General features: G+C 44.3%; 1 protein-coding gene across 1 annotated transcript in view; it reads right to left on the minus strand.

Moving 5' to 3' along the window:
* LOC311231618 (piwi-like protein 1) overlaps positions 1-3,619 on the minus strand; it is a gene marked incomplete at both ends in the record, with an annotated part of 48,435 nt that extends 44,816 nt beyond the window's left edge. The window contains 3 exons of the mRNA XM_084318246.1: positions 144-272; positions 989-1,091; positions 3,551-3,619. Coding sequence (XP_084174372.1) covers positions 144-272; positions 989-1,091; positions 3,551-3,619 — 301 coding nt within the window. The remainder of the gene's footprint in view (positions 1-143; positions 273-988; positions 1,092-3,550) is intronic.
* Positions 3,620-23,274: the final 19,655 nt, after the last annotated feature.

The raw sequence follows: 23,274 nt of genomic DNA on the forward strand, positions 1-23,274 counted from the left end.
TAATCTGGTTTTCACAATGGTTCTCTACAAAATACTTGACACTTGAGGGTAGGTTCACTCTGTTCTCACAACAATATTTGGATTTCCAATGAAAAAGCAAAAACGTATATTTCTAATGATGACATCATTAAATGTTAACATACCAGTCTTTGACTCTTTGACATGTTCCATAACCTGTCTGGTGTTAATTCCGGCATCATTGAAGTCACGGCGGCGGCCGCCTCGCTCACCGATCCTCACCTGCTGGTAACCTGCCGAGATCTGTAACACAGCTGAGAAAAAAATTATAAATTAGTTGCAAGATACTGGTTAAAATATCAGGGCTATTCACCAGTTGAACAAACTGGACACATAAACAGGGTGGGAAATTAGCACCAGCCAAATTGTGATAGAATGCGACTGTGGCTGGTTTGGTCAGTATACTATACCAGGCATAATACTTTCCCTAAGGTGGTTGTACTTCCGCGTTCGGTTTGCGCGATCCGATTGGCCACTGACGTTTCTGGTCATGTGACATGTGCGCCAATCGTGTGACGGCAAGTTCTGCGCCTATTTCCGGGTCCAACAGCCTGCAAACTACCTAACGCCTAGTTTATCACTGGTTAAGCTTAGGCGACTCTTAAATTGGTTAAGGTTAGAGTATGGAATCAGGGCTGGTGTTCTATCGCCCTGCTCTAAGACAAACTCTAACCTTAACCAACTTCGAAAGAGTGCCTAAGCTTAACCGGTGGCAGAACTTGCGTCACACGATTGCCGCACATGTCACATGACCAGAAACGTCAGTGGCCAATCAGATCGCGCAAACCGAACGTGGAAGTACAACCCCAATAAGGAAAGTATTCACGCTACCAGGCAGCCATTGTAGCAAGTTAAAGGTTCAAGTAGTGGCTTTTTTAACCCATCAATTACCAGGGCAAGGTTCATTTCCTTCCTTAAATAACAAACTTGACTTTAATGAGCCTACTGTAACATCAGGATAGGACTGTACCTTCAGTGGAGATGGCACCCGGGATGGTCTTCTGTCTCCCTCGACCAACCAGATCTAACTCAGCCAGCGGGATGGAGGCCACCGCGACGTCTTGAGCTGGGCTCTAATCAAACAGTAGGTGATCATCATTCCAATTACAAATGTGGCCAATGAGTTGTGGCATTGCACCACCACATTGTATGGAAAAACATGTCATGAGAAAACTTGTGAACATAATTGTGAACAATCAGGTTTGGGACTTTGGGTCATATGACAGAAATGCAAACATCTAACATGCTCCTGTTATTATTACCAATACAGGTTTGCTTCTGGCATGATAAATACGTTTCTTGCCTTGGCATCAGATTTTATAGTATTGGAGAAATTCTCCAATACCCTGTTTTAGCCTGGTATCAGACAAGACTGTTTTAGCCTGGTATCAGACAAGACTGTTTTAGCCTGGTATCAGACAGACAGACAGGTAAAAGGAACTAAGTCATTTAATTTACACAAATGAAAATAAGTATTGTGTATTAGCCGGTAGACCCTCCTGTATAAGGCCAGTCCCTAGCCAGCCATACACAGATCATATCATCTTTTTTTCTGCCTGTACATCCCCTCCCCAGGGGTGCTGTGGTAATATCAGAAGTGGTGGGATGGTGGGGATGACGCCACGTGCACGCGCATAAATGTTCCCTCGTGTGCGCACAGAACAGCTCCGACCAGCATTATGATTAGAATGAGTATTATGCATAAATAGTAGGAAAGATGTTTGTATAGGAAATTACTAGTTTTAGTTTAGTTTTTGTAAATATTGCCTTGAAATAGAGAAGCTGAAAAAAGGTAGCAGGATGTAGCCTTCAATATATAAAGAAATTATAATGTCAACAGATATGGTGGAAAAACAAACAATGTTTTAAATGTAATTGTAGTTACAATTTCTTTAATTGAATTAACTTAAGGCGAGACACTACAGGTGAATAGGGTAAACAATTTAACTAATAGATATCACAATGAAACTTCCCCAGTTGATTACTTATATTAAGACAAGACTTTTTTGTATTACAAGTTCTGAAATTGTATGTTTAAATATGCAAATGAGGCATGATCTACTTAAATATGCAATAATTTGCATATAATTCCAGGACAGAAATCTGAACATTGGATAAAGCCATTTTCAAAATTATAGTTTCATTTTGTTGACATATTAGAGCCAAAGGTTATTACAGAGGGGATTTTGGATATCTCTTTTTATCACTCCATAAATCAGAAAATACTCCATTCAGTCCATTTTTATGGTAAAATTCCATATTTCGCCATGTTTTTAGGAATAAAATGTGAATGCGATATCAACAAACCCTTCTGTAAATACCTTCAGAACATAGATATGAATAGAACTGGAAGGTTTGGTGTATGTGAGTGTTACTGAAGTGGACATTTCTGGCTCAGAGTATGAGGAAAAACTCTTAAAACTCATTTTTGGGAAAACGTCTTCAAAGTTCTGTATTGTAAAATGCCATACTTTTTTTTTTAAAACAGATATTTACAAACACAATACCTAATCAAACCATTAGTAATAGACAACCTAAACACATGCCTGATAACTGAATAATAATAATAATGATGTTATTGAACTGAACAGAACTACACACAGGCTACAAACAGTGTAGTACCCCCTAATAGGCAAAAAATATTTGAATAGATATCACTATGAAACTTTCCCAGTTTGTTATGTACATATAAACTAAGAAGAAATATATTGCAAGTTTTCAGAATTTTATGTTTATATATGCAAATGAGGCACTTCCCCATTAAATATGTGCAAATTTGTGGATGCAATAAGCAAAATGAAGTAAAATAAACAACTAAATTTGTGTTATTGACGTTTTATTGTCACTAGTTTCATAGAAGACATGTTTAGGAAGCAAAATATAACAAAATCTCAAAATCAACAAAAAAAGTATATTTGCCTATTCACCTGCAGTGTCTCCCCTTAAAACTAGAAAAGTAAATACAAACTAAATTAACAATGTAAGTTACAATTTAGTTTGTATTTACTTTTAGTTTAAGTTAATTCAATTAAAGAAATTGTTTTACACAAACGATGGTGCTCCTTCTCTTCAAAATAAAAGTCCGACGCACTTGTACGCACTTTGGCTCTAATCTGTATATTTTGAAAAGCAGAAGCAGTCATGTGGCAGAAATACCCCCGTGTTGTACGGTCATATCGACAGGTGGCTGATGGCCGGGTGACGGAGAATAAAAGCGATCAAATTAATCAGCAAGAACCCATGTGCCCGGTGTCGTGTGGTGGTACATTCATAAACTCACTGATACAGCATCTACGGTACCTTCAATCACTGGACCCGAATGGACTATGGATTTATTTATTCCCAACGGGACTGGCAATATACAGGGGTCTACTAGCTAGCTGTATGTATATTAAAGTAGCCAATAAGTGAAACGTTAATACCAATCATAGTCAAGCCAACATTTTGATATACCAGGATAAAAAGTTAAGGATGGATTATTAATCTGCCCTCACCACTCCATTAATAATAATAATATTAATCTGCCCCTCACCACGCCAGCTCCAGGTGCGGCAATCTCTTGTCCGCGTGCGCGGCCTCGTGCTCGTGCACGACCAGTCATTTTATATGTCTTTAAACCTGCTTTAGAGGACAAAGAGAATGTAACATGAATTTAAAACATACCACTCGATAATGCATTGTGTAATGTTAATATATTTGATGTTGGTTAAACGATTAACATCTAACGTTAGACACACGTGCCAGAAGTAATAACGTTATGGCCGAGTTAGTCTTATATCAACTGTTTAATGTAATGTAGACTAATAACGTGTCAATCTGGGGACAACGTGGCTAAACAATCAGATGCTAATGGAGGTTACCTTGCGGACAACCACCTGGATACAACCACGTGTGAGAAGTTAGCTAGCGTACTGCAATCAATATGCTCTTTCAATTGAATGCTATCTTACTGTCCTTTCGACTTAATTGGCGAAGAAACCCGTAAAGCATGGATTCTAATATCAATATAGGCATTCGGATATTAATTGGAAATCATTAACTCACTCACTTTAGTTAGTAATACTTTTCTTCTACTGTTGGCAAGCCAGCACTGCAGCCAGCAGGTAACGAAAGGGGAGGAAAAAAGGTTGCTCTGATTATTTCAAGGCCGTTTCACTTGAGAGGATTAATGCGCATATATTTTACTTTTACGTTAAAATACTCGTTTATAAATTATAGCCTGACATATTAATATAACGTTTACATTTCAATGTATGTCTAGTTCAAATGTTTAGGTATAACTTGCTTTTGAATCAACGGCTGGTATAAGAGAACTATTTTGTTGAGCGCAATGGTCGTAGTAATCTTGGGCTTTTTGACTCTGCAATCTGACAAATGTACACTAGATGGTAGCAAAGCCTCTCCACCTGTGTTGCACAGATGACAGTTGTGGAATCATCCAATTGTTCTTGAATCAAACCACCAGGTGTAGCCTAACATAGTGAGAACAGTACCATTAGTTTGCGAACAAACTCAAAAAGCAATATCAGATGAAAGCTGCAGTGTGTAACCTTTACATATACAGTAAATTAAAGTCTGTTACATTTAAGCTGGTTAACCTGTTAATAAAGTTTTCAATCAATCAACCCTTAACCCAAAGGGTTAACCCGTTCACTGCCACACGACACAGGGTTAACCCTTGCACAACCACAATACAGAAGGTTAACCCTTTCACTACCACACTACAAAATGTTAATCATCTCAATACCACACTACATTTTCACTACCACACTACAAAGGGTTAACAGTGGTTAGTCCACCAATTTGTAGAAATTGTAGAAATGTACCTTGCCTAGTAACATGTAAATAAATACATCCCTACTCTGTTAATCTCTCATAGCCATCTTTACTTTGATGTTGAAGATTATGCTACTACAAAAGTAGTTGAGAGACAATGCAGGCCTGTAAACATTTTAAATATTAATTCTGGCTGAAATGGTGGATTTTATATATGGCTAAAGAAAGGAATGTTGTATGTTCTACGTCAGAAAATGTCCTTCAAACATTAGGCTATGGGTTGATGTTGTTTAGTCTGCCTACATTAGTCTGTTTGCATTATATTGCCATTGTCTACAATTTAATAGATATGGGTGACCTAGGTCTACAGTAGTACAGTATACTAGGACCGCTACTCTTCCTAATTTATGCAAATGACATGTCGTCAGCCTGTGACTGCAACTTGTTCCTGTTTGCGGACGACTCAGCCCTGCTGGTCTCTGACAAGAACAAGTTGCAGGTTGAAAAAACCCTCAGCTCGGAACTAGGCAAAATCTGCATATGGCTCGCTGATAACAAACTATCATTACACATGGGCAAAACAGAGTCCATTCTCTTCGGTTCAAATAACAAACTCAGCAAGACCGACGGCTTCTCAGTTACAGTGGGTGGCATCCAATGTAATAAAAAAAGTCAACCAACGAACTAGATTCTTGTACCGGATCTCCTCCCTGGTAAACAAGAATACCCTGAAGACTCTGGCAGGAGCACTCATTCAAGGGTACTATGACTATGCATGCACCTCATGGTACCAAAGCACCTCAAAGGCGCTTAAAAGAAAATTACAAACATCACAAAACAAACTGGTCAGACTACTACTTGACCTGAACCCCAGAACCCACCTCACCCCTGCCCACTTTGACAACCTAGGATGGCTTAGAGTAGACGACAGAGTACAGCAACTTGCAATGGGCCTGGTCTACAAGATACACTATACGACCGGGGTGCCCATGTACATGTCAAAATACTTCCCAAAGGTCAGTGAATACCACAACCACTACACCAGAGGAAGCTCAACAAATCATGTTAAACCCAGATTCGGATCAAACAAGGGACTAAACACGTTTCACAATTATGCCACAACAATGTGGAACGCCCTACCCAAAGCTGTAAAGGAATGTGAATCCCTGCCCACATTCAAAACCGCTCTTAAAGAGCACCTACGGGAGGCTGCAATTCGAAACTGGCCACCGTAAATGCCCAAAACCCCCACCACCTCCTAATAGACAGTCTCCTCCCCACGCTTGTATATATTCCCTCCCCGCCGTATGTATATTTCTCTCCCACCCACCCACCCCCTCCTAATGTACAGTCCCCTCCCCATCATATGTATATACTCTGTCAGGATCTAGGGGTAACAGTACTGTATATTTGAATACCGTTTATGTCACAAATGTATCAGTACTAAATACCTATATGTCCCTATGCCATAAATGTCATGTATGTTGTGTATGTCATAAATGTCTATATGAATTGAAAATGGGGGACCCTGATGGAAACAAGAGAAACGTCTTTCTCAGGTCTGCATCCCCTTAACAATTGTATGTATTGAGCCGTACTGTATTGTACCCATTCTGCAATCTGTTAAATAAAGTTTTCATTCATTCATTCATTCATTCACACAATTGTTAAGGGGATGCAGACCAGAGAAAGACTTTCGTGTTGTTCAGCGGCGTCATTTCATTGAAAGGCAATGTATGGCGAGGAGGGGTGGGGGGGGGGTGAAGGGGGTGTTACCCCCCCTTGGTGGATTTTTTTGGTCAAATCAGTTGTGCAATAGTCACTTTTGGTGAGTTGTTTCTATACAATTCAGTTATATGACATTTAGGTATGACACAGGATTACACAAGTATTTTTAGTATAGAAATGTGTCAACAGACTAAAGCAGGGAACCACAATATTTTGCATACGAATTATGCAGAATGTAATATCATAACTGTCTATTACTTTTCTTGCAATTGAGCCAATTTTCCTTAGGTACGGTTTTGAGGTGTGTGTTCAACAGAATGTAGTATCAAAAACACATTCACAAAAAGTATGGGTTACTGAATGCTGAACTGCACTATTATAATCACTAAGCCAGACCTTACCTGTGTCCCTGTATCACTTGTCTCTGCTGCCCTTTGATCAAAAAATTTCCCTATGTCCATTTTCCTTTTTTTTGGGCATATTTCAGTTAGTCACAGTAAAAGTCACCTAGTAAAAGTGAGATAATTGACAATATCAAAACATGCTAGGGCTGTACCGAATAGTTCGAAGCTTCGTTCATAATGTTGACATTAGAATTCTAAATCAACATAAAAAAATTTAATAAAAAATGTCCATTTTTATTTGCCAAGGTATGGCGAGTGCCATACCTTGCCATACCAAAATGACGCCCCTGGTCTTGTTTACATCAGGGTCCCCCATTTTCAATTCATCATAACATATATGACATACACGACATACAGATAGACAGTACTGCTACATCTATACATTTATGACAGTCATACCAGATTTACAAATACAGTAGTTTGTTATACAAAAAGAGTCTAAAAAAGAGAGTATATACAGGAGAGTCCCCTGCTCTGCCTCTCCCCTTGTCGTTATTTTGTTCTCCTTGTATTTGTCTCTCTTTCTACCTACCTGGGTTCCATCCTAGAGGCAAATCTTTCCTGTGACAAAATGGCATCCAATGTAATAAAAAAAGTCAACCAACGAACTCGATTCTTGTACCGGATCTCCTCACTGGTAAACAAGAATACCCTGAAGACTCTGGCAGGAGCACTCATTCAAGGGTACTACGACTATGCTTGCACCTCATGGTACCAAAGCACCTCAAAGGCGCTAAAAACAAAATTACAAACATCTCAAAACAAACTGGTCAGACTACTGCTTGACCTTACTCCTAGAACCCACCTCACCCCTGCCCACTTTGACAACCTAGGATGGCTTAGAGTAGACGACAGAGTACAGCAACTTGCAATGGGCCTGGTCTACAAGATACACTACACGACCAAGGTACCCAAGACTATACTGAACACTGTGACCGCATTTTTTATTTTTATTTTTTTTACTTCTAATTTACATGCTATACTATGTTATTTTATCTTATCTTGTCTTGCACAGTCTCTGGAGCGTAACAGTAAGAAGCATTTTGTATAAAAGTATTCTGTACTTCTGTATGACAACTATTAAAGAAACTTGAAACTACTTTGTCATTACATCGTATCAGGGGTGAGGGGTCGTAAAGGGGTGAACTGGTAAACCATCCTCCCCTTTTCTGATTGGTCAGGGGTTAAAACCCCCTGTCCTTCGGGCTTCCTGTCACGTTGCTGGATCAGCACGTTACAGGGTAGGGGGGGGGGGGAGGGAGTTTCCTGGTCCCACGCCATGAAAGATTGGGCGTGTGGACCGCGGAAATTCCCCCGCCATAGAGTACGTCACTGGGTGCGTTTCTATTGGTAAGACTTACAGGGGTTATTCAGGTTCCATGTTATGGACCTCTGTTACAGGGAGTTTCAGAGCCTCCTCCTCAGGGAGTTCAGAGCCTCCTCCTCAGGGAGTTTCAGAGCCTCCTGTGAGTTCAGACCCTCCCTCCCAGTGAGGGAGCCTCCTCAGAGTTTCAGAGCCTCCTCCTCAGATTGTCAAGGTGAGTAGAACTTAAAAAGAAGTTCTGCTCTGTTGTATGTGGTTGCAATGTGTCTTTTCAATCTATTGCTCACGTGGGAAGTCTCTCTGGGGGTTCTACGTCCTCTCCTTTTTGGAGTAGTTGGACGGGGTATTGTTTAGGGTTTCCCTGACTCCACGCCTTAAAAGTCTGTTGAGTCATGGTTTTCCCCCGTCATAGGGGTACGTCGCTCTCCGTCCCCTCTTTATGGAGCATGGTTGACGGGGTGGTGTTTCCCTCAGCCGCGTCGTATGGGACCCATGTCCGTATAATTTTTTCTTTTTTCTGTCAAAGATTTAAAATAAAAAAGCGGCTTCTTGACGTTCTCCCAGGCGGCTTGGAGGAACGGTATCTGGTGTCTTGTTAGACTATCCATTGATGTGTTTTGGGTCTCGACGTGTACATAGTGCTGGCCCTGGGTGCTTCTCATAGGAATCACGCATGAGGCTTGCGCGCCTTGGTTGCTCATCATTAAAACAGCGTTTTTATGGGGCAACTGGGATGGAGTTTTGTCTCTTCCGAGCGCCAGTTTACTAGGTTTGTCTCGATGAATTCTCGTTCATATCTGGGGGATGTTAACGGAATAGATCAAAGCATAGGTAGAGGGGTCTCCCGCCCTTGGGGTGGGCCACTGAGCGCGGTACGAACGGGACCGTCTGGGTGGCACCCTCTATAATGTTTTGGATCGACACGCGTACCTACCCCCCTCCTAGTGTTGGAGATGTTGGCGTGATTAGGGCACGGGACTGGTTCTGGTCACGCCGGTCCAGATCAGTTAACCCGTTGTCCGCCGGGGACGCAGATCTGCTGTTCTGGTACCCTGAGGGACTTGTGCTTTTTTCGGGGGGGAGAATGCCGGGTCGGCCCGGGTGTCACAGGGTTTGATATTATGGAGATGTTCGTGGTTGTTACTGCTTTGTTACCCCTCACTGTTGCTTGGTCCATGTTGTGTTGTACCGTGAGCTGCGCTAAGGGGACCTGGTCCTTCTCCATTCTTTTCGCCCCTCTCTTCTCCTGCTTATGCATGGCTGAGAGGGGGCTGTTGAGGTGATTCTTATGGAACTCCTCTGGCATCCCTGTGTACGTCCCGGTCCGCCGGGTCCGGTCCGAAGTTGTTTTTGTTGACCCATAGGCCTGGGATAACCCCTTTTTGAAAACTGAAACACCTGTACTGCGGTATAGCCAGTGTATACCCGCAGGTGTGTTTTGGAGTTTTTTCCTGAGGGGTTATAGGAACAACCACCTCATGTTTAACGAAGAGGGTGATTGGTTCCCTGGTGTGTTGGAGTGGAGTCAACTCCCGGGTTAACCGCTTGAGTGTGCCCCCGCACGTTTCATGACGTCTGCCAATCGTGTCAGCCTTCTCTGCCTCTGCCCCTCTAGAGAGTCGGGTTTTTTTTGTGGAGGCTGTGACATGGTGCACAACAATGCCAGCATACGCCCCTTCTGCCGGGGTGCTGTTCAGTTGACCCCTTTGGCGCCTGTCTAGTCCGCAGTGCTCCAGGCTCAGGCGAGTTCCTGTTGCCTGGATTGAGGGATCGGCCTCTTCTGGAGGTCGTCTCCCCGGTGCGCTGCCTGCTCCTGCTGTAGGTGTAGCCTCTTGAGTGCTTCGAGTTACAGCCATGCTGACTGCCTGAGTATGCCAGGGTCAGTGAGCCAGGCGGCGTGCTATTGGGGGGAAGGGCCTGCTCTTGGATGGGCCCTGTCCGAATACGCTGGCAATGTGGGGGGCGGTGTCACTAGTGACCGCCTGGTGAGGGCTCGATGCTGTGGCGTCATTGGCCTCTCCGGGCCCCCTTTTTCCCGGGGGATCCAGTCCCTTCTGGGTCTGGGTCCTCCTTCGCGCTCCGCTGCTACGGCCTTGCCACAGGGTTGAGTTTGCTCTTGACCCTGTGATTTTGGGAGTGGTAACGAGGTTTGTTCCTTCCGTTCGTTCCCTGGTGGCATGCGGGTTGTGCGTGTGTGTAGTCGTGGGTACCTACCCCACGGTCTGCTCACCCTGTGTGTTAAGTTGCTTGAGTTCCTCTTTGCGCAGTCGGATCAGTCTTCCTCCCGTCCTCCAATAGGGAGGGTTCCCTCCAATAGGGAGGGTCGGGGGGGCTTGGGTCCTCCCCGGTTCTGATGGTTGTGGGGGGCCTCAGTCGGGTACATTTGTCGAGCTTAAGCTCTGCTCAGCTCCTGGGTTGCCACTATGACGCTGAGCAGAGCTATGTGAAATATAATGTACGGTTATGTATATAACCATATTTATATGAACATAGTGACGCTCAGCGTCAGACTCACTGTGGCCCCTTTGATCTTGCCTTGTGGTGAAAGATTGGGAAGGAGATGATGGTATGGCCACACCCCTGCTTATGTAGGTAGCGGATGGGGGTGTGGCCAGACAGATGATGGTATATAAAGGTATATTGTGAAAATGTATTCAGTGCAAGTACTGACGTGAAGAGTATTGCCACTATGACGCTGAGCGTCACTATGTTCATATAACTATGGTTATATACATAACCGTACGTTAAGCCACGGGCAAAAATGGGGCTATTTTATTGTTTGTTTTTGACGATTGCATACCAGAAAATACGAACTTTTTAATGTGTGAAACTAACAAGGTTCCTCTCTGAAAACCCAAAGCCCAAATCAAGTTTTCTGTTGTTCTTCTAGACACTGTGAAAATATATTTATTTATTTAAAATAGTTTTCTTTTTCAAGTTTAACGTATACAGATATTCTGCCAGGTAGCTACTCGCAAAAAAACACCCAGTTCTCTCTCTATCTGTTTTTATCGATTCCAACATTCCTGCTAAGACATTAGGTCTATCTTTACTACTCTGAAGGTCCTTAAACAAAGGAAGAGGAATCAATCTCCCCTGCAGTCCAAGCCTGTTCCGACAAAAGCCAACCACCAGTTCTAATCTCTCTGAGACCGAATGACTCATTGATTGAAGGAACTTATTGGTGTTGCGGGGTGAGTTTAGAGCGGGCTGCGGTGACGCAATCAGTGCCCTACAGTATACGGGGAACAGCATGAGAGATTGATTACAAGCAGAGGGGATTTGACCTGTTGCTTCCAGTACTTCCAGGAGAAAAGAAACTCTATTATTTTCATCAGCACTTCTCTCTCCGTGCACGTGTGTATGTGTGTGTGTGCGTACGCGCATATGTCTATCCCTGTGTGCAGTACATGGCATTTTACTTTATTGACTTTATTAGCCTTGACTGAATTTTGCACAAATATAGATTTTTGACAGCAAAGCCTCACAGGTAACTTTAATCCCCACTCCCCCTGTCTTGCGCGTGCGCATACACACACACACACACACACACACACACACACACACACACACACACACACACACACACACACACACACACACACACACACACACACACACACACACACACACACACACACACACACACACACACACACACACACACACACACACACACACACACACACACAGGCACATGAAGGAGAGTGATTTGTTGAGTTAGCAGGTTAAATCAAAGCTGTATGAACTTGTTCTCCTGTGTACCCATAGTGCCACAGTGACATCAGTAATGTCCTCCATGGCATTTGTTTTTCTTCCCTTTCTTTCTTTTTATATAAGAATCATTACAACACTAGTTGATTGAACAAGACTTGCCCTCCGTGTCCCTCAGCAGTTTCCCCTGTGTAATATTGTAGTTGAAGGGAAGGGCATCTGAAGCAATTTATCAAGTATGATAACAAATGTCCTCTTCTCCACACCGCTGCCTCTTATCACACAAATGCTTTTCATTCCAAAGAGGAGGAGAGCAGCGGCAGTGGCTCATCTAGTAGTGTGGAGGTTCCCAGTTCAACCCAGGCTCCTCCTGACTTCACGTCCACCTCATGGTACCAAAGCACCTCAAAGGCACTAAAAACAAGATTACAAACATCACAAAACAAACTGGTCAGACTACTGCCTGACCTTACTCCTAGAACCCACCTCACCCCTGCCCATTTTGACAACCTAGGATGGCTTAGAGTAGAAGACAGAGTACAGCAACTTGCAATTGGCCTGGTCTACAAGATACACTACACCACCAAGGTACCCATGTACATGTCGAAATACCTCCCAAAGGTCAGTGAATACCACGACCACAACACCCGAGGGAGTTCCACAAATCATGTCCAACCCAGATTCGGCTCAAACACGGGACTAAACACGTTCCGCAATTATGCCACATCAATGTGGAACGTCCTACCCACAGCCATAAAAAAATATGAATCCCTACCCACCTTCAAAACCGCTCTCAAAGAGCACCTACAGGAGGCTGCAATTAGAAACTGGCCCCCATAAATGTCTGAACCCCCCTCCCACCCCTCCTAATGTATGTATATATTTACTGTTAGGATCTGTTTAACAGTACTGTATATTTGCATATCTTGTATGTCACAAATGTAACAGTACTGTCTGTATGTCATGTATGTCATAAATGTCATGATTAGATTAGATGATTAGATTATTATATCTGTTATATCTGTATGTTGTGTATGTCATAAATGTCATTATGAATTGAAAATGGGGGACCCTGATGTAAACAAGACGAAAGTCTTTCCCCTTAACAATTGTGTGTATTGAGCTGTACTGTACTGTACCCATTCTGCAATCTGTTAATTAAAGTTTTCAGTCAATCAATCAATGTTATTTACTGTAACACACATAAACAGTTTTAATAATATCTGATTTCATATTGTTAATAAAACACAGATATCAGGTTTTGTGGGGCGACAGTGGCTCAGGGGGTAGAGCAGTTGTAATCGGAAAGTTCCCGGTTAGATTCCGGCTCCTCCCGTGTGTCGAAGTGTCCTTGAGCAAGACACTTAACCCCTAACTGCTCCCGATGAGCAGATTGGCACCTATGCCGTCGGTGTGTGTGAATGTGAGGCATACGTTTTAAAGCACTTTGGATAAGAGTTATATAAACACTGTCCATTTTTTATGAAGAGTTAATTCAGCTCTGTATATGCGTTGTTAACACTCTCTGCCAGATTTCTTGATCAGAACCAACTGTTGTTGGTGCTGTTGTCCTCTACTGCGTGCTGCTACACAGGGGGCACAGTGTGGTTGTCCTCTACTGCATGCTGCTACACAGGGGGCACAGTGTGGTTGTCCTCTACTATGTGCTGCTACACAGGGGGCACGGTGTGGTTGTCCTCTACTATGTGCTGCTACACAGGGGGCACAGTGTGGTTGTCCTCTACTGCGTGCTGCTACACAGGGGGCACGGTGTGGTTGTCCTCTACTGCGTGCTGCTACACAGGGGGCACGGTGTGGTTGTCCTCTACTGCGTGCTGCTACACAGGGGGCACGGTGTGGTTGTCCTCTACTGCGTGCTGCTACACAGGGGGCACAGTGTGGTTGTCCTCTACTATGTGCTGCTACACAGGGGGCACGGTGTGGTTGTCCTCTACTGCGTGCTGCTACACAGGGGGCACAGTGTGGTTGTCCTCTACTATGTGTTGCTACACAGGGGGCACGGTGTGGTTGTCCTCTACTGCGTGCTGCTACACAGGGGGCACGGTGTGGTTGTCCTCTACTATGTGTTGCTACACAGGGGGCACAGTGTGGTTGTCCTCTACTATGTGCTGCTACACAGGGGGCATGGTGTGGTTGTCCTCTACTATGTGCTGCTACACAGGGGGCACGGTGTGGTTGTCCTCTACTATGTGCTGCTACACAGGGGGCACAGTGTGGTTGTCCTCTACTATGTGTTGCTACACAGGGGGCACGGTGTGGTTGTCCTCTACTGCGTGCTGCTACACAGGGGACACGGTGTGGTTGTCCTCTACTGCGTGCTGCTACACAGGGGGCACGGTGTGGTTGTCCTCTACTATGTGTTGCTACACAGGGGGCACAGTGTGGTTGTCCTCTACTATGTGCTGCTACACAGGGGGCATGGTGTGGTTGTCCTCTACTATGTGCTGCTACACAGGGGGCACGGTGTGGTTGTCCTCTACTATGTGCTGCTACACAGGGGGCACAGTGTGGTTGTCCTCTACTATGTGCTGCTACACAGGGGGCACGGTGAGGTTGTATGATGTGATTATAAATGAAGTGTGGGACATGTCAACCTGCTGCAGCTGCTGTGGAGTTTAATCAGAGCTTCGGCAGAACATTAGACAAGAGATTAGTCACGTCCCAACGTTCGGTGTGTGGTCTGACTGGCCGGACTTGGATGACCTATGCGGCTGGTCTAACGTGGCCCTGGAGTGGGTGGGGCCAAATTCAGAGACTGTGAATGTCTCTGAAGAGATCATCTCTGACCCTAACGTATCTGTGAGGGCAACCATCAACATCTGTGGAACAGAGCATGAACTCCCACCTACCAGCCCGTGGTCATCTCATGTCGGCGCAGCAGCAACGTCAACGTCAGCACTGGACTGAGCTGAAATTACAAGGGAAGTGGAACAGTGATACGCCCATATTAGGAGATAAAGTTTAAACCAAAGGCCACTCTTGGTCTGTAGGTAGGACCTGTATGGAGGAGACAATGTTTGAATGTCCCTCTGATTGGCCAGGCAAGCGGGACAGGAGATGATGTCATAACGGGTATAAAAAGCCCCACAGGGGAATTTAGGAGCAGGCAAGACAGAGATCTTGACCTCACTCCAACCCATTCTTCAATTGACAAACATGTGAAATATGTGAGTATATTTTGTACTTGTTGACTGTTAGACTGAACAAATGTTAGTCTGATTAGTCTGTGAGGTCAATGCACTGGACCAGGAAATTATAGCATCTATAACTATGTATCCATATTTGTCAAATGATTAATCCCTTGTGTTGAACCAAACTCTCTCTGGGTCTCACCACCTCAATAAATATGGGAAACAACTAACCTTTGTTGTGGAAGTAACTCATTTTGCCCCTCGCTATTGGAGTCTGGGGTAACTTCATTTTATCATTATCCTCTCCTTCAGCAAACTGTGTTAGATAACAACCTTTGACTATTAAAATATACGTCAGAAGCTTGCCTGTCTCCCTGCTGCTGATCACTCCACCTCACTTCACTCTATTCAATGAGAGAGCGAGCACATTTGCGAACGCATAAACTATATCTTAAATTATGGCTATGTGTCTAATACGCCCGTCGCTTATCAATGACTTGTTTCCAGTTTAATTTTTTAGCGTTTATTTCTTTTTACTACTGGGCAGTCCAGTAGAGAGAGAGAGAGAGAGAGAGGAGGAACGGGAGACAGAGTGGGGGGAAGACATTCGGCAAATAACGACGGGTCCGGGAATCGAACCCGGGACGGCCGTGCCGCGACTTAGCGCGTTATGTGGTTCGCCACTGGGGCGCCCGAAACTGATTGTTTCTTAATCGGTTCATTTCCGTTTTATACCTTTTTGAAAATCACTTGTTTTTTTAAACCTCCAGAAGAAAAAAAAAAGATTCTGCAGGAATCGCGCTTTACTGGAATACACAAAACACATTGTCATTTTTCTGCCTATTTATGAATCGTTTTCAAATAAATGCTAGATTATCGATAGTATATGTGTACTTATGCACGCTAGAGAAGCGGGCTGAAAAATCGATTATCTTATTTCCTGATCAGCACACACACACTCACAGCCACACACACACATATGGGACACGCTGAGATATAGGTGAAAAGAGCTCTGATTATCCCAAGACTGGTAAAATAGATTCCTTACCTCAGATCAGATGTTCTCCAAAAAGATTATTCCAATTCCTGATCGCCATTCCAAATATCGATCGCCTTTATTGATCCAACGCTGGGTACTGGTAACACATATTCCACGCTGTTCTGAGGGTCGGCAATGAGTGGGATCGTCTCCGGTTACATGCCTGACTCTTTTTTTCCCATCCATTTCATTCAGTCCAATCCAATGGGTGCAGTACCATGCGGAGAGACGATAGGGGGCGGTATTTTCCCTGTTCGAGCTCAGACAGATCCCCACTGGTAACGTGAGGCTAGATTGATGAAAAATTTATGGAAATCGATAATAAAAAAATAACGATTAAATAACGAGATTTCTCGTTCTTGGCACTCAACGCATGACATGAACTAACGAGTTTCTCGTGGCTGGCACTCAAAGTGTTAACACTTTGACTGCCGGAAAACGCTTAAAAGCGTCATTCCCGGCCATGCTCAAGTTGCCGGAGGACGCTTTACAGCGTCCTTATATCAATATTTCAAAAATCTGCGATCGGATTCATATTTCCCCTCCGCTGGCCTGAGATCCACCAGGAGGACCCACTGAGCTCTCTGGCGGTTCAGGAGCGCCATCTGGTGGCCGATCGGCGCAATCGCTTAACAGGAAGTGCTATGGAGGTTGTGCTGATCGGCCGTATTACTTCCGGGCACTCGCTATAGGTTCCGGGACTCGATCTCGACACACTACATAGCGATCGATTGCCAATAACTCGATAAACAACATGATTTGGATATATACCATTATACAAGCTGGAAATGGACCGGGTAAATCTACATCCCATAATGATAAAATTTCTACTCTACGATGATCGCCCAACGGCGCGCGGAGACTGGGGTGAGTTTTAGCGTGTAAAATTACCGTCTTCGATACTAACTGCTATGATCAACATTTGACCCACATTAGATGATTGGTATAACGCTGCCCACGGAATTATAAACGCCCCCTAGCCCATCCGGTCAACATCAGATGATGTGTAGTAACTTCTAGAAGTACGTCTAGTTGGAATTTTTATATCGCGCTGATTGCCATAAAACTGTATTGCATCATCAATATAATGCATTTGGGGCTATAGATCACGTTCTGGAGAAAGCTGCAGAAAGAGATGAAAACATACTTATACATTAGACCATACTTTACTATGAATATGTGAATGAAAAAGTTTAACGTTGCTACACAATGAACAATACATATAGGACTTTGAATGGGCCCTAATAATGGCAATGTAGCAATAGAATTTAAAAAGTTATAGCCATGCAAAGAAGGGGTACTTCTCCATAGACAAATAGAGCCGGCAACCTATGGTATATCATGAATTTAACCCATGGCAACCAAAGTGTTAAGAGTGTACTCTGCCTGTCTCCCTGCTGCTGATCACTCCGTCTCACATGCAGTGTTTAAGAGTGTAACTCTCAATGAGAGTTGTTACGACCCCTGTGAGTCTAAGGGTAAAGGGCTGTAACATAACAGTTGGTTGACAGAAAAGATGGACCACGTTTGTAAACAACAATGATATTTATTGAAAGATGCAAAGGAAGCACATATAGCTCAAGGGTGAGCCCAGGCCAAAACAACAAACAAACACCACTATACTCCAAATAAACCCAATCTAATCTATGGTAAAAGAAATTACATTACCTAAACTACTCTTACCTAACCAAAACAGGAGAAAACAATATCCAAAGGAAATGGCAGCTCACCCCATCTGTGCTTCCTGAGAAAGAGAGAAAAACACATTAATGATACATAAAACAAAGGCAGAATATATACAAAAACAAACTATAACTAACAATGCTCTCTCTGTGGCCATACACACACAAGGCAATTTCCACTAAGCACCAAAGGCCAATAAATGAAATGCAATATTGTCAAAGTTACAGGTTACAAAATCACACTAGGCCTAGCCTCATGCCAGAGAGAGAGAGTGACTGAAGTGAGAAGCCATGTTTTAACAGGTGTGGGGTGATCCATGATTGGGTGGTGTTGATTGAGTGTTGGAGTCTGGAAAACCATCCACCAATCGGTGCTGTGTTGCTATAATGGAAGGGCAGGCCTGGCAGGGACCAATGGTGGAGGGAACAATGGCTGGAGGGAGGAAACAAAAATGGAGAACACACACACATGGAGACACACACTGGGGAATATATACATTGGGATGTAACAAGAGTATTATCATCTTCACTCTAAAAGCTAGACTGCAGGTTTTATCAACTAAGCTGAATCTTTCCATCTGGCTTCCTGACAGTCATAGATCTCACTGTATATACACCATGGCCATGTGCAGATCACTGAAACCATGTCGCACATCCTAAATGGTTGCCATGCATACAAAGGGCTTTACATTTGTAGGCACGACAGAATTGTGGACTTGATATAGAAAGATATCGGATCTACCTTTGGGTCCTCTACATCACTGTACAATCCCTGGCGGAGTCAGTGGTCCCTGCCTGCTTCAAGATGTCTACCATCATCCCTGTACCGAAGAAACCCTCCCCAACATGTCTCAATGACTACAGACCGGTGGCACTCACCTCTGTGGCCATGAAATGTTTCGAGAGGCTGGTCAAGGAGCACATTTGTGCCTCCCTCCCCAGTGATATGGACCCTATGCAATTTGCATACAGGACAAACAGGTCCACTGACGACGCGGTCTCCCAAGTACTGCACAGCACCCTCTCTCACCTTGACCGCCAGAAGGGGGGCTATGTGAGACTGTTGTTCATTGACTACAGCTCAGCGTTCAACGCCATAGTCCCCACCAGACTGGTGGACAAGCTGATCGAGCTGGGTCTGAGCTCCGCCCTGAGCGCCTGGGTACTGGACTTTCTGAGTGAAAGACCCCAGGCGGTCAGGGTGGGGGGTCAGACCTCCAACACCATCACCCTGAGCATCGGGTCCCCCCAGGGCTGTGTTCTGAGCCCCCTGCTGTACTCACTCTACACACACGATTGTGTGGCCAAGTTCAGCTCCAACTCCATAGTGAAGTTTGCAGACGACACGGTGGTGGTGGGGCTGATCTCGGACAACGACGAGAAGGCCTACCGGGAGGAGGTTGAGGTACTGGAACGCTGGTGCCAGGACAACAGCCTGCTCCTGAACATTGGTAAAACCAAGGAGCTGATCGTGGATTATAGGAGAGGACAGCAGGAGACACACACACCACTGAGGATAAACAGGGCTACCGTGGACAGGGTGAGCAGCTTTAAGTACCTGGGGGTCCACATCTCAGAGGATCTGACATGGACAACACACATAGACTCAGTCGTAAAAAAGGCGAAGCAGCGCCTCTACCACCTGAGACAGTTAAGGAAGTTCAGAGTATCTGGGAAGATACTCCAGTCCTTCTACTCCGGAGCTGTAGAGAGCATCTTGACTGGAAACATCACTGCCTGGTATGGAAACAGCACGGCACAGGACAAGAAGGCCCTACAGATAGTGGTGCGCTCAGCCGAGCGTACCACGGGTATTGCACTACCTCCCCTGCAGGTTCTATACAACAAGAGGTGCAAATCCAGAGCCTGCAGAATAATGAAAGACCCTCACCACCCCAACAACAGCCTGTTCCAGCTGCTGAGGTCAGGCAGACGCCTGCGAACCCCAGCTACTAGGACAGAGAGACTTCGGCTCAGCTTCTTCCCCCAGGCCATCAGAGCCTTGAACACTGAACTCTCCACACACAAACACACATGAGCACACACACGACACGCACGCTGTACATGCTCGCACACTAGCAGCCACTTTAACATGAGTAAGCACACACTCATGCTGCACACGCCCACACTTATGGCCACTAAGGAAAGGTCACTTTAAAAATAGTATAGTAACAGTAACAGTGTATATGCACTACCAAAGGACCTAGCATGTCATCCATGCTCTGTAAATAACTTATGTACAAATACCGATATGCCCTACTATGTTACCTGTTTATTGCACAATGTTGTTTTATTGGATTCTATTATATGTTTATTGCACAATGTTGTTTTATTGGTTCTATTATATGTTGTTACTACTGTATTGCACATCGTTGCAGGCAAGGTGGTGTAGTGGTTAACACTTGCCTCACAGCAAGAAGGTCCAGGGTCCGATTCCCGCTTGGGGACCAGGTTTCCATGATGCCAGTTACTCAGGTGGGGTATCTCCCAGGCCTTTCTGTGTGGAGTTTGCATGTTCTCCCCGTGCTCGCAAGGGTTTCCCCCCTGATAAGATAAACCCAATGGAAAAACATGCACAACAATAGATCGCTAACGCTGTGGCGTCCTTGACGAAGACGGACAGGAGCACTTGGATTGGTCCCCTGGCGCGGCTCACGTTGACGCCTGTCTGCTCCCGGCTGCCCTTGGGGGGGAAGGACGACGGGATGGGTTAATCGCAGATACGAATTGCATGCATGCATCGCATGTGTGCCGATTGATGACCTCTGAGCAGGTCCTAAATTATTATTATTATTATATGACCACCCGCATTTCATTGTATACTTGTATGCCGTGACAAATAAAACTCTTGACTTGACTTGACTGTTAAGCCCAACATGTTTGGCCTGTGTGATAATGATTCAGAGGTGTTCTGTAACATCTCAGCCAACACCCCTGACGTTGTGATGGTTAATGAGAGTAGTGGAGAGGTGTTTATTCTAGAGGTTGGCTGTACCTTTGACCACAGCCTGGAGGAAGCCTTTTTAACCAAGTTGCTGAAATATCAGCAGGTCAAACGGAACATCTCACAACTAGGCTACAAATGTCAACTTTTAGTTTTCATTTTTGGCAGCCTGGGTCATGTTCACAAGCTGGTGGTTAGGGGCCTTCAGGTGGCCCACATCTCCAAGAGAAAGGCTAAACAGTTAGCAACGTATTGCTCTATATCTGCTATTATTGGTAGCCGCTCTATTTGGAGGCGGTGTTGCTTTTTGTACCCATAGAGTAGATATAGTTTTACGGAAATGCTATTGTATCTGTTAACCCACATTTGAAACATCATCTGTCAATATTGTATGTGTACAATGGGTGCTGCACAGTCACAAATCTAATTGAATGACTCCCAATGAGCTAATTGCACTGTTAGTGTTTATGTCCTTAATGTACTTTTATGTGGACATAAATAAAGCATTTAAAATGTGTCTGTTGCTTGCCCTCTTAAATGGCCAAATTGCCTCCTAAACAGAGACAACAGGACCTGTCGCCTTCTCTGACTGCAGTGTATTTAGCAGTTGGACAGGGACAGGATTTCACCCTGGAAAACCAAACATCAAGGCCCCACCATCGTGTGTGTGTGTGTGTGTGTGTGTGTGTGTGTGTGTGTGTGTGTGTGTGTGTGTGTGTGTGTGTGTGTGTGTGTGTGTGTGTGTGTGTGTGTGTGTGTGTGTGTGTGTGTGTGTGTGTGTGTGTGTGTGTGTGTGTGTGTGTGTGTGTGTGTGTGTGTGTGTGAAATATTTACCATTTGCAGAATGTTATTACAAATTTGGCTCATTCAGTATGATGAGTCATGTTCCTTATATTGATTTGGATTCAAATGAGTTCAATGAAGGCCTGTAGAACAATATAACACTGTTGGTATTGAGTTTTGCCATCCTTTGGTGGCTAGCAATGATTTTCCATCTGCACTTGACGTCTTCAGTTTCATTGCCTTCACAGAAACCCTGAATGGAAATCGACTTTCCAGACATGTCATTTTTTATCTGACTAAAGCACAATTGTGACAATAATGTTGTTTCCCTTTTAATTGAATACTTAGTTTCAGAAAATAGAATTTGGACAGAAATAAAAAAAAAAAATTTAAATAAAAGCCTCACAAAGTTATAAAATGTCTGCCTACATGAGAGTGTCTGTGTGTGTGTGGGGGGCAGAGGGTGAGATCCAGGGAGAGAGAGCCAGGGAGAGATTCAAGATTCAAGATTGTTTATTGTCATGTGCACATTTAAACAGACAGTTTGCCATACAATGAAAATCTTATTTTTTTTTACAATTTAAATACAAGCAAGTGCTAAAAAATAAGGTACAAATAGATAAATATAATATATACAAGGCACAGTGAGTAACATTGCACATTCCAATTCAGTATTTACAATATAAATGGAGGTGACAGTGGGTCACAGCAGCAGTTAAAAAGTGTCTTTAGTGATTAGAGCGAGAGAGAGAGAGAGAGAGAGAGAGAGAGAGAGAGAGAGAGAGAGAGAGAGAGAGAGAGAGAGAGAGAGAGCGAGAGAGAAAGAGAGAAAGAGAGAAAGAGAGATTGAGAAAGAGAGAGAGTGTGTGTGTGGGGGGGGGGGGGCAGATGGTGAGGGAGTGAGATCCAGGGAGAGAGTCAGGGAGAGAGAGAGACAGAGACAGAGGGACAGAAATAGGGAGAGAGAGCGACAGACAGGGATACAAGAGAGGAGAGACAGGGAGAGGGGGGAGACCGTGCAAGAGAGAAAAAAGAGCAAGAGACACAGAGAGGGGGAGAGAGTGAGAGATGGGGAGCAGAGAGAGACGGGGAGATACAAATACAGAAATCACAGACCTATCAATCATTATTTTTCACTGTGATTGTAGGAGGGGCAAACCACGTCTCTCTCACTCATCTTCGTGTGCGATGTAATGGTGAACCAGTCAAGCTGTCTATAATGACATGATAATATATTCCACGACAGCGACCCCCTGTAGCTACAAACTCAGTCTCAGAAGCTGAGAGCACAAACAAAGCTCCTCTGTCCTCCGGGACATGACTGCTGGTCGTTAAAAACATTTATGGAACTCTTTCATGAAAGAATATTGCTTCTTAGCCCGCTAGAGGTCTACCCGTCCTGCTGACTTTTTGTACAGCCTTTGTAAGTCGCTTTGGATAAAAGCGCCCGCTAAATGACTAAATGTAAATGTCTAATGCTGCCTGCATGCAGGGCCGTCCTGTTCTCTAGGCAGATCAGGTACAGCACTTAAGGAAGGCCTTAATAGGGCAATCAGATTTTTAAGTTCAAGCTCTGGCTCCGTTCTGGAGCCTCTGAACCTTGATGCTCTCTGGCGAACCAGCCCACGTTTACACCTATTTAAGGAGAACCAACGTTCCACCGTCCTCCGTCATCAACGGGGGGCGTTACTCAGGCGGAGGTAAACACAA

The sequence above is a fragment of the Notolepis coatsorum genome, assembly GCF_963971535.1.
Source record: "Notolepis coatsorum genome assembly, chromosome: 7".
NCBI lineage: Eukaryota > Metazoa > Chordata > Actinopteri > Aulopiformes > Paralepididae > Notolepis > Notolepis coatsorum.